General features: G+C 44.2%; 1 protein-coding gene across 17 annotated transcripts in view; it reads right to left on the bottom strand.

Moving 5' to 3' along the window:
• Positions 1–11391, bottom strand: part of Plekha5 (pleckstrin homology domain containing A5) — a 177207-nt gene extending 165816 nt beyond the window's left edge. For 6 of the 17 annotated variants that reach the window (XM_052175179.1, XM_052175175.1, XM_052175178.1 and 3 more), the window contains exons 1-3: positions 11061–11377; positions 10864–10943; positions 8583–8640 (exon numbers count right to left, since the gene is read on the bottom strand). In XM_052175179.1, the coding sequence (XP_052031139.1) occupies positions 8583–8640; positions 10864–10943; positions 11061–11152 (230 nt within the window). In that variant the 5' untranslated portion in view covers positions 11153–11377. Of the gene's footprint in view, positions 1–8582; positions 8641–10863; positions 10944–11060 lie in introns of all 17 variants that reach the window. The other 11 variants (XM_052175182.1, XM_052175183.1, XM_052175194.1 and 8 more) reach the window with 3 other exon arrangements.
• Between the last annotated feature and the right edge of the window lie 1487 nt (positions 11392–12878).

Genomic DNA, 12878 nt, shown 5'->3' with positions numbered 1-12878 from the left:
CTGGGTGATAGAGAAGGCGCCTCAGTGGTGCTCTGTGGTGTTGAGGCAATGGCTTTAGAGGGATGAAACCTTTTCTCACCATCTGCGCTTAGTCCGTGTCACACCCAACTGTCCTCACATGTGAGCACTGCCATCTGAGACACGAGTGCTAACGCCACAAGAATGTGATGGGTGCCTCTGTCCTTAGGGCCACTGCGAACAAAGCCGGAGGCTACTCCTAAGTAGCCCAGAGATTTCTACCATCGACAGCCCTGAGGACTACTTCCTGTCTCCCTCGGGCTTCTCCTGGGCCCACCACTTTCCTCATTTCAGGACTTGACATGCCTTTGCTTTGTCCGTACCCCCCACAGCAGCACACTCTCCACTGCTTTGCTTTCCTGAGACTGCAGCGGCTCCTCTCAAGCGGACCTGCGAGCAGTTTTGATAGAAACTGAGATGGTCAAGGTCAACTTTGGGTATTGGGTGTCTCCCAAGAGGCCACACAGGTCCCTCCATCATTTTGGTTTTATGTGGAGTAGGTTATACTTCAGATTCCCGACCCTGTCCCCATAGCCTGAGCACAATCACACAAACCAAGCTTGTCAACAGATTTGGTATGATTTACCAAATCATAGTGGATAAATGTCACATAGAAAGAATGTTAAATTTCACAGAAACACAAATGACAAGTCTATGGATAGCACAAAATTAAGTACAGTGCTATGAACAAAGATGTTCATATCATCAACGAATATTAATGGCATATGGTGAGAAAGGCAGGGATAAGGGACAGAACACCGCCGTGAGCGAGATCATTTTCCGTGGAAAGTATCTATTGTCTGGAGTAAACAAACACGGTACTGCACAAGTGGGCTTTCTTTCTTTCTTTCTTTCTTTCTTTCTTTCTTTCTTTCTTTCTTTCTTTCTCTCTCTCTCTCTCTCTCTCTCCCTTCCTTCCTTCCTTCCTTCCTTCCTTCCTTCCTTCCTTCCTTCCTTCCTTCCTTCCTTCCTTCCTTCCTTCAATCTAACATGTACTTTTAAAAGATATTAAAAAGATTTTTAAAAATGTACTTGCACATGTATGCCTGAGTGTGTGCACATGCACATGTGTGTTCAAGTGTCTTCTAAAGAGAAAAAAGGTTGAGTCTCTGGGCGAGAGAGTTAGCTGTTGTGAGTTGGCTGACATGGGTGCTGGGGACGGAACCAACACTCTCCAGAAGAGCAGTACATGTTGTTAACTGCTAATTTCATCTCTCCAGTCCCCTATTAATGCCTACTTAATATGATAATTTAATACGCTCGTGTGGTGCTTTAAATGCAAAATGTCCCTATCAGGCATAATTGAGGCTGTAGTCCCCAGCAGGAAGCATTCACTACAGGAACGTGTCCCAGGGAGCAAGCTTTGAGAGTTTAAAACCTTACCCCACTTCCTATTCTTCTACCCCACCTCCATATTTGTTTAGGGAAACATTTGTTTCTGGACAGAACCTTGTGTAGATTGGGCTGGCTTTGAACTTGCAGTGGCTTGGCTCTGCTTCCAGCACTAGAACTACAAGTATAAGCCATGACATTCAATCTCAGTATATGTTGAAGAAATAGAGATAGGTGAATATGAAATTCTTAGCATGGGTCTGGGATTTGAATGGAGAAACTTGTTTGTTCAATGTCAGCCACTTAAAATATTACTGTGTTCTCTCAACAACTCAAAAACCAAACCCTCGTTAGTCTATCCACCCAGGCTGCATCCCCTCGCACATATGCTCTTGTTCTAAGGGCACCATCATTCTTGTAGCCACTTGCTTCTGACCTCTTCCTCTGCCAATCTCCTTGCTCAGCAAGATTCCTAAGGCCTGTCAACTCCCCTTTAATATCTTTGATCAATGGCCTCCTTCCTTTCCACTCCCTCTGTCACAGACTTGGTTGAAGCAATCAACTTCTAGATTAGAGCAACAAACCGTCTTCCCCTCTGATTCCAGGCTTGCCCTGTCTAATGCAGGGGCTGCCTGAGTTGAAATCTCTAGATGACAACTGAAATAGCATGCCTAGGAATATAGACAACCCAACTGACTTCCAAGTGTAGTCACATCTCCCACCAGCACTACCAGCTCTGCCTAAAAGTGCTCCTCCAGCTGGAGCACTTCTAACTGACACAGCAGACCAGAGCCTCTCCAGTGCTCCCTGCAGTCCTTTAGACCTGAATCCGATCGATCGCTTGCACCTGCAAACCTACCTTGCTCAAGTTCTTACCTCCTAGCAGCTCCAGGGCAGCTCACTAAACTGCCTCCTCCTCTTGTAAATTCTTATGACACCAACTGACAACTCCTACTGTCAACTGACAAAACTCCAACTGACACATTTATACACAAACCTTTTTACCACTAACCCTAACTTACATGTATCTGTCAAACACAAAGAAAAGGTCACACAAGATAGCCGATCGGTTGTTTACATCAGGCTGGTCTCCAGTCTTCCCACCATTTCTAGCCCATTTTTACTCCTCTCTCTCTCCGCCATTCCAAATACACACTGACTTTGAGAATAAGTCTTTAGAGGAGAGAAGATCACATAAGAAATATAGATATCATGGGCTAACAGGAAAGATGGCTCACTTGTGGACAGATGATATAAACTTGAATCCAGGACCTATAACCCATATAAAAGGGAGAATGTGAGAGCCGATTCCACAAAACTGTCTACTGACCTCCACGTTGGGGCACATAATGATAATGATAATGATAATAATATTAAAAAAAAAAAAAACCCTTATAGACTGGGTGTGAGCATTAGCTCCAGGATGCCACTTACTCAGAAGCTGACTGACTGTATTCCAGGCATTGATTCTTATCAAGAGAACTACAGGCAGAGGATGATGAGCAGGTCTGGTCTTGAGTAGAGGTCCTAAGGCTAAAAGAGGGGCATGTAATCCCACAAAGAAGCTCAGCTGGGGCTGGAAATGCTGGTAACAGAACCTGAATAGCTAAGCTATATACTCTCCAATCTGTCACAGCCAACTGCACTTTAACTTCATGAAGATGTTATTTTAAAATTATATTATCTGTTCTTTTTGTTCTAAATGTCTGTTTCCCCCTCTAGGCCTTAGATTCAAAGATCCCCAATTCATGTGCTCACGCTCCTACAACAGAGAATGAAACTACAAGGCACTCCTAAGTGAATGTATAGGGGAGACCAGTCACAGACCCTATTCATAGTAGTTAACAGGTTTTGTGGGTTAAACAAGGCCCTGGTGGGCTTGACCATTAGCCTAACCATAATATTCGTATAAAATATACCTTTTCCTGAAAAGCAATTTTTGTTTATTTTATTTATATGAGTACCCTGTAATTGTCTTCAGACACACCAGAAGAGGGCATTACAGAAGATCCCATTACAGATGGTTGTGAACCACCATGTGGTTGCTGGAAAATGAACTCAGGACCTCTGGAAAAGCAGTCAGCCAGTGCTCTTAAATGCTAAGCCATCTCTCCAGCCCTGAAATACACCTTTTGTTCCAAGTAACCAAGTTAGGGCGCCATATGGTGTAGGACCTGCTTTTCACTGCCTCGTTCCTTTTTTATCTTTATTTATTTATTGTTAATTGCATGAAAATTTTGCCTATACATATGTCTGTGTACCACATGTGTGCCTAGTACTCACAGAAGCTAGAAGAAGGTATCATATCTATGAGGACTAGAATTACAGACAACTGTGAGCTGCCATGTGGTTGCCGAGAATTGAACTCTGGTCCTCTAGAAGAGCAGCCAGGGCTCTTAAACCACCTCTTAAAGACATCTCTCCAGCACCCTGACTTATATTTTGGCTCACAGACCTGATTTGAATACTAGTAATGAATAATAAGGCTTCACGGCCTATACAAGACATGTCTTTATAGCCTCTTTGGGAATCAGTTTAAAGAACAAATAAAACCCACAAATAATACTTTTTTGTTTTTGTGATAACAAAAAAGTAATACAGAGGCTGGATAGTTAGCTCAACACTTGCTCTTATAGAGGACCCAAGTTTGATTCCCAGCACCTACATGGCAGCTCACAACCGTCTGTAACTCAGTCCCAGGGGAGCACTGATGCCCTCTTCTGAGCTTGCTGGGCACCACACGATGCATATTGGACACATACACAAATGCAGGAAAAAGTCATACACATACATGCCTAATAAAAATTAAAAAGAAATTGCTGATATTTAGAGTTGATCTAAAATTTATATACACATATAAAATATAAAGCATATATAAAAGAATTAAGACATATGTTTTCCCTACACATTTCCCTATTTTAATGCATGGAGTATGTTCCAAGCTCCTTCAGGAATAACAGCTGTGTTGTACCTAATGGACTGGCATAAAGTGAAGGAGCTAGCTACACATTACAGTCCAAACTCTTCTAGCAAACAGGAAGTAGAGCCCTGACACGACCGTTCAGGAACATCACTCTGCTCTAGTGACAAACAGCTGGTCATAACCGCTCTCAATCCCAGCATATACATAGGTGGTTGAGGCAGGAGCATCACTTTGAGATACAAGTCATCCAGGGCTACACAGTAAGAGTTCCAGGATAGCCTGAGCTACAGTCTGAGACCAAGTTTCAAAAACTTTATTTCAAATCCTATTTAATTGCTACAATACTTAACTAGAAAACAATGCTAAATATCAAGTATCACTAGTGTTCTCAAGGTTTTATGAAGGATAGGTCTCCTTCCCTGTCTTCCTATTTCTAACCATTCCTTACAAGTTTAAATGTCTGTCTCCTATCAGAACTCCATCACTGCAGGTATTTGGGAATTCTTAGCACATTTTAGATCTATTGAAGATATGGAAATGAAACATCATTATCCCAAATTATATATTGTTCTATTTACATATCTCAAAAATGTCAAATTTATATTTAAGGAAAAAAGTATGAAAAGCTTCCTCCCAGAATCTGCATCTACCACACAGTGTGCCAGTCAGGATAGTCTGAGCTCAGTCCTGCCTGACGACCTGGAGCAGCTTCTTGACAGTCACAGAGCGCTGTCTTAGGATTTGCTTTGCACTTTAAATAAACTGTCATAAAGCTTTGAAGCACAGAGGAACAGTCAATGACACATACACTTTAGGCAACAGTGACCTGTCATTAAAGATTCATTAGGCACTATTTGCAAGGCTTAAGCAAGAAGTTTAATAACATTCAAGTATATAAGACTATCTTCTGTACTTGTAAGCTTATGTTTGATTTTGGGTAAAACATGTAATAGTTAAAGCTTGACTCTAAATTATAAATTCATTTATAATAATTTTTAGCCTTTTTCCTTGAAAATAAATAACATGAATTAAGTTTTACAAAACAATATGAAAAAGTAATATTCAAACTCTGTATTTATATATACAGAGATATGCATGATTTGAAGGCTAGTTTAGGGTACACTTAAATTCAGTTTTCTATTAAAAAAGTCAAAGTATACTTACTTATCTTTAAGATAAGGGATTTTTATAAATTTTCATTTTTGAATACAAATATAAAAAGTTGTCTATATTATGAACCCTTTTTTAAAACCTAGCTGTAAGTCTGTTAAAGAACCAACTTCTAAAGTATACAAAGTAAACTGGTGACCCCCTGTTCAATGCATAAACCTCTCACTCTGCTCGGGCCTCGGGTTCTTCGTTGACATGACAACTACTTCTCCTTGAAGCCGGCTTCCGCGAAGATGCATTTTAGAAGGAAGAGCGAGCACAGACCCACTCCACAATGCCAGCACACCCTGGCTCTGCACGTTTCAGCCATGGCTGCTCACCCATCCAAGCTTCAGGACCTGCCCCAGCGACACACCCAGGAGTGCCACCCAGCCCTCCCAGGTCGCCCACGCCACTTCTTCCACAGGCTCAGTTCTCATGAGTCTCTAGAATACTGAAAACTCCCACAACAGCACAGAATACAATTCAAAGAAACTTATCCTCTGGGTGGGATTTAGAAGTTTTCTCCAGCTTGTCTAACTTACAGTTTGGAAGACTGACCTTGAAAGTTTTTTAAAAGGTCAAGCTAACACTGAAGTTCCTAGAACTTGCTCACTCCAACTGTCAATACTATAGTACCATCCAGAAAGTTCTTCCCAGGACCAGAGACTGTGAAGAGGCAGGCACCAGCACTGTCCCCAGACGAGCAAGGCTTTCCTCACTCACACATCCCACCTGCAACCCTAGAGTGTTGCAGGTCCCCACTGGGTGGGGCACGGTCTCCTCTACGTCTCAAGTGCGCCAAGTCGACCAGCTAGCTCACCCTTCTATCCGCCCTTTTCCTTGGATTTGTTCAACACCCTCCCTTCTTCAAGAACAACAGATGAAGAGATGCCCTCGAACATCGATCACTCTCTTCCTGGAAACTATCTTTCCTTGCAAAGATCCTCAGCTGTCACCTGCAGAAGGTTAAGTGCCAGAGGCATGTCCCTGTTGCTTCCTTCCACGCAGGGACAAAGGGAAACAATGATTCTGATTACTTCCACCATTACAGTGAATTTCAGTCTTCACCATCGAAGTGAGAAAGCATCCCTAGTATGGGATGAGCCAGTATGTGAAAGGTTCTAAGAACTTACAGCTGTTCTTAGTGATGTTGCTAAAAAGAAGGGAGTGGGGTCTTCCGACCCCGCTAGAAGTGCCATACACCCACATTAGCACAGCATCTGTTTGTGAATGCCAACATCCTTGAAGAGGCTCAATGTTCGATGAATTTCTAAGATGTGCCCAATTCTGAATGAACTGCTCTCACCATACAAATGATTGTTATTTTAGAAGCAATTACTAGCTATCTCTTAATATCACAGGATTAAAGCCTACTAGTGTTAAGATGGCATTATTTTATAGTTTTCTAATATTGCTCTTATTTTCCTAAGGTACTCAAAATTCTAATTCAACATGAAAGAAAATGTCATCAAAATGGCTAGCTAGTAAAACAAGATCTACTAGCTTAGTTATAAATTAAAATACACACATTGGGCCTATGTTACTTTTCAATTTTGAACTATGAAAAAAAAACCCAATCACACAAGAGCATACTCATTCACAGGAATTAAAGTATTACTGACATTAATGTGCACTCTCAGATCAGCTAAGCTTAGTGTATAGTAATCTAGAGTGTGCCGAATACATGAAAAAGAATCAAGAACCTGTTTTTATGCCAGGTATGATGGCATCCACCTTTAATCCCGGCACTTGGGAGGCAGATCACTCTGAGTTCCAGCCCAGCTAACTAAGACACCCTGCCTTCATTTATAACATCAGTACTACATCTAAGAAGATGGTCACAACACAAGCCCACTTAAACTCAGAATGAAAACAAATGCTAGAAAAATTCTTGTTGGTTTCCTTTTACTGAAGCCTTCATTTTTTTTAAGGTCATCTAATGTATGGCTTGATCGTCAGACAAAACCCTTGGTCAAGATAATAACTAATCCGGAAGGACCATGCTCGTGAAGAGGCTCCAGCCTTACATCTTACTTCCGCTCTTCCTGCTGCAGCATTCAAAAGGAACTGCACCTATAAATATACCTTGACATTTTACATAAAGCATCTTTCTACAGAAACTTAAAAAGCCATTTGAGTAATTATAATTTAATGAAAATATGCTGTGATCTTAAAAAACACCACTTAGGAAAAATAAATTGACTGGGTCCAATGTGCCTTTAAACTTGGAATCTGTGACCACTAATAAACTATTAAACTTATTACCAAATCCAGTGCTTAAGTATGCTCTTTCAAGACTCAGTCACTTAAAATTAGCCAAAAATGTCTATATAAAAACAAAAGAAAAGCTCTTTTACAAATAGCTTTTAAGTTGAAACAAAGACAAACCAACTTCTTTTCCCCTGGTAGCATGAACTTTCCCTATGCAATGCCCTGTCTTTCCCTCAGCAGCGGCCTTCCGGGGAGCACTACTGACTAAGGTGAATGGCGACCAGCTCTGTAGCACACAGAACTGGTTTTCACAGAGTAGTCAGCCATCTCAAGCTCTCTTCAAAGCCTTACCCAAGCAAGGATTAGTAAGACCCAATGTCTGGGACATTTCTAAAGACACTAACCCAGACCTAGAAGCAAACTCCATCACAGGTATGCAGTGGCCTGAGTTTCCTGTGTTCCACTTTTCCTGCCCCTGCCCCAACTTCCCGTCAGTTCTGCTACTTATTAACAACGCAGACTGTTATCTGCCATCCAAGATGGACTGCCTCTGAAGGAGGAAGAGGAACACAATACAGGTATTTTTTGTGTGAGTACAGTTTTCTTACCACAGATAATCAAAACATAAAATGTGTAAGAACCATATAGCTAAAGCCAGAAGACTTTACAATATCCCACCACAGAAACACACTGAAACATCAAGCAAACTAAGGTGGCAAAAAGTGTTCTAATTTGCAATCTGTGAGTCTGTGAATACCCAGGCAAATAACATGATGATGAATGAAAAGGGCTACCCTCCCCCTCAAAATTTCATAACCATATAAAGGATACAATTAACACTGTATAATAAACTTTAAGATAGAATTGTGTATAGACTCACAAGTATCCAGATTCAGGTTCATTACAACATTTGAATTACCAAGGGAAGCAATCAAAATTCACTCACTTTATATAGTACCTTGCACCTTCAAACGTATATGCTTCTTCCCAGCCAGTGGGTAAATCTAAAAAACATTACAATTAGTATTACTTCAGTGAGATTGCAAAATAAGCTTAATCCCATCTTATCTATCTTCACCACTAGCTATGTTCATTTAAGTATGTCTCGATCATAAGTCATGGCAAGATCATTAGTCAATCAATATAACATTATTTGGAAATTTGGAAGATGACAATTCAAATGTAAAGCCACCAAGGAAGTTCCAGCAATATTTGAGATGAGCTAGCATATTTATTCCCTTTAATAGTCGTCAGGGTGGGAAAGGACTGTACTCTGGTACCCCAAAAGGCAAAGGCTTCAAAACCTGGTAAAATGCCCATCACTGATTGGCACAAACCCCAGATGGGCAGCATTTTACCTTTTTTAGGTATATCTTGTCTATTCAAAACCCTATTTTTCAATCCAATCCATTTAGGTTTTCTTCTACCATGAAAAGAACTCAAGGGTTCATTCAATTAGAGGAAAACTGACTGACACTTACACACGAGTTTCAACACACTTGACCTTAAGAGATGTGACGTTTCAAGTGAGCGACTGTATCTTTCTTTATGTGCCACATGGTGCTTAGGATGACAAGTGGTTTGGATTTAATCACAACATCTCCAAAATGAAAAGACACCCATGTGTGCACCCAGCCGGAGCCCAAGCAAAGTAAACCAAACAAGAATAAATACACAGATAAATGTGAAACCACATCATAGAATAAAATAGTTCTGGCATGTGACTGCAATTTAATTTGTGAGGGTAATTTGAAGACATTCGTGTCATACATAATCAAAATAAGACTGAAATAATGCCATAAAACATTTGGGTTGGGGCTGGAGAGATAGCTCAGCAGTTAAGAGCACTGGCTGCTCTTCCAAAGGTCCTGAGTTCAAATCCCAGCAACCACATGGTGGCTCACAACCATCTGTAATGAGATCTGATGCTGACCTCTTCTGGAGGTCCTCTGTCTGAAGACAGCTACAGCATACTTATATATAATAAATAAATAAATCTTTAAGAAAAACAATTGGGTTAAATTGTCTTAATCCCATATTCTCTTCCATGAAATAAACGTGCCCATATCCACAAAAGTAACGAGGCTATCCAAGTTGCAAATATATATATCAAACAGGCTGAAGCTAAAGACTGCACAGGGAGTTAGGAAACATGACGGTTTATTAGTCAGAAATGCCCTAAAAATGTAACCTCATCATGCTTGCTACAGCAGCCTTCCCTTTCCTCCTCCACACTTTTGCAAATTTGGACACATTATTAGTCACTTCACTGAACTCCAGCGTTTAACTGAAAAGGCAGGTTTGTTCACCGTTCTGGCAACTTTAATAGAAGATTCTCAGAAGCTCGGAGTTGGAGAGAAAAGTACCCAGAGGGACGACTGAAGCGGGCCTCACCTTCGACCCAACTGTTCTCAAGCCTTTGCAGTCACCCGGAATAGAGGCGGGCCAGTATGAGAACTCGTGTTATGTTCAGGCAAACAAGTTGGGTGAATGTAAACAAAGAATGACAAAAGAAAGCCAGACCAGCACTGAAACCACCACAAGCCCTCCTCCAGCTCTACTCGTGCTAAGCATTCGAGAAAGCTATCAAAGCAACCCGAGATGCATTTCCTCGTGGAACTGGGGCCCGAACGCCCCCCACGCGGGACCGCCCTGGCTCGCCCACCGCCTGCTGGTGGTACGTGGAGCTTGGCTGCGGCTACCGGGGACTTTTGAGCCGGGATCACTGGCTGCGGCGCCCGCTCCAGCGTCCTAACTCCAGCGGCTCCTCCAGTAGCAGGAGGGGACTCACCCGCGTTAGGATCACATGGCGCGGGGAGAGAGAACCGCAGGACCCCTAACTCTTCCATCAGTCACCTATCCACAGTCCCACTTAGAAGTAGGAGGTGGAGGAGGAGGAAGCTGTTTGGCAGAAAGCTGTTCTCTGGGGAGCAGGGCGAGGATGCGGGACCGTCTCACCGCGGGGGTGTTGGAATACGGGGAGCGGGTGAAGACTTCCTAAAGGGTGCTGGAGGCTGAGACGGGGGGCGATCCGGTATCGAGGGGCGTCGCCCATCCTTGGGGGGCGTCGGGGCAGGGATGGGGACCAGGGCGCAGGAAGAGGGCGCCGTCTCCAAGTGCTGATGAAAAGGCGGAGAAGAAAGGCGCCCCGGGACACAGTCGCGAGGAGCCCGGAGCACCTCCAACCCCGCCAGGTGGCCCCGAGTCGCAGCCCCGGCCCGCCCTACCTGTGCTCTGCCGCCGGTGCCCGGTGACCACGGCCTCGCCGGTGACCGGGTGCAGCCAGGTGGTGCTCTTGGCCTCCTCGCTGCAGGGAAGAGAAGGGACAGGCGCTGAGCGGCGCGAGGGGCGACCCACCGGGCCCCCGGCCCGCTCGCTCCCGCCACCCCCCAGCTTCCCGGCGGCGCCTCCCCCGCCCGCTCACTTGATGAAGAAGACGCGGCCGCCCCTAGTGATCCCGTACGTCCAGGAGCGCGGCAGTGAGCAGATCCACTCCAGGTTCAGGTCGGCCGCCATGTCTGCTCCCCGGCCGCCGCCGCCGCCTTGTGCTGCCGCCGCCGCCGCCGCCGCTGAGGAAGGAGGGCGCGAGCGAGCGAGCGAGCGGAGCGCAGGGCGCGCGGCCCGGCCCGAGCGCGCCCCCGCGGCCGCCCTACCCCCTCGGGCGGCGCCCTCCCCGCCGCCCCGGCTGAGTCCGGCCTGCGTCGCCGCCCCTCGGCATCCTCCGCGGCCGGCCGCCGGCCCGCGCTGCGCTCGCTCCTCGGAGGCTCGGCGGAGCGGCGCCGCGCCCCCGCCAAAGCCCTCCCCCGCGCCCCGCCCGCGCCGCGCGAAGGTTCCGGGGTCGGGTCTCGCCGGCGTCCGCCAGGAGGGCTCTGCTCCGAACCCCTGAGGTTCTGTACCAGCTACTGCCTAGCCGGGAGCGTCTCAGAGAGATGCCGGACATTGAAATGAAAAACTGCTTTTGGGAAAGGCTTTTCTGGTGTGTGGCGTGCCTAAAAAAGGAGGGTCCACGAGTGAGCTCGGACCCCTAAAAGGGGAGTGATTTAGACTTAAGGTCTTTTTGTTACTGTTTTTTTTTTTTCCCTAGGTTTCTGAGTCATATAATAGTTTAGAAAATAAAGACTTGCCTTTTCCTCTTCCTTTCTTAAAAAGATGCACTTGATTATCAACGTGAATTTCTAGGCTCCCAATCTCATTTATTACAAGGGCAACTTACTTTATGGAGTCCTTGGGATGGTGGACATTTAAATCCCGGACGACCCTATCAGAACTATGAATATGTTGCTGTATAGTATTTTTTTAATGCCTTGACACCCCCAGTCCCCTTGCCTTTTGAAAAAAGGTAGGGTTCACTGCTAGTAAGACCTCCCTTGGCACCAGTAAAGAGCACCATTCTTGCTCCTTACTGCCCCTGATTCCTCATCACACTTGGAATTGTGAGGCTTTGCAGCAAATGACTCATCCCGAAAGGAGATCCAATTCAATAATAATAGTACAACCTGGCATTCTCGAAGCACCTTTTTTTTTTTTTCTGACCAGTTTTGGGTGCTTCTGAAGCATTATCTCATTCATCTTCTCAGTAACTGAAATAAGAAAATGATCCTTTTCAACCTTTAAGGAAACCAAGGCACAGGGAAGGCGAATGCCCTTGGCCAAAGCTCCCGATGAGAATGCATTTTCATTGGCTTTTTCTCCTATCTCCTGATTCCCCAAGGCCATACGTCTCTGGTGACACGGAGACTGCAATTACTGCTATAATTTTCCTGTCCATCTGCATATACAGTAGGAAAAAAAATACCATCGCTGTAATGTTTTCTCTTTTGGTTCCTTTGTATTCTGCTCCCTCATTTCAGTCCTTATTACTTTTTGACATCTTATCTCCTGCCCAGTCTCTGGAAAATATGACTTTTTTTTTTAAATCAATGAATAGCTAGCAGGAAATGTCTCACATTAGCATCAGTGGTTACTGGCACAGCACAGCAAGAATATGAAGAGCTGTTGACTCTCTATTCTGCTATCATTACAAACTTAAAAGTCTCTCAAATGCCACAAAAGCTTAAGAATCTAGTGCTTGATAGTCCTACTGAGGGATCTGAATGTTGGCATACCACCAAGAAGTCTATACATTGGCTGTGTGCTGTGCTGGGCTTCTGTTTAGCTCTCGATCTTTTGATACTACAAGATGTGTTCACAGAAAGTGCATCTCAAAAGTCAATATAGATTAACTTATGTATCTTAAAAAAAA

The sequence above is a fragment of the Apodemus sylvaticus genome, chromosome 2, assembly GCF_947179515.1.
Source record: "Apodemus sylvaticus chromosome 2, mApoSyl1.1, whole genome shotgun sequence".
NCBI lineage: Eukaryota > Metazoa > Chordata > Mammalia > Rodentia > Muridae > Apodemus > Apodemus sylvaticus.
The sequence above is the reverse complement of the archived record's forward strand: the minus strand, read 5'-3'. Positions and strand labels throughout refer to the sequence as shown.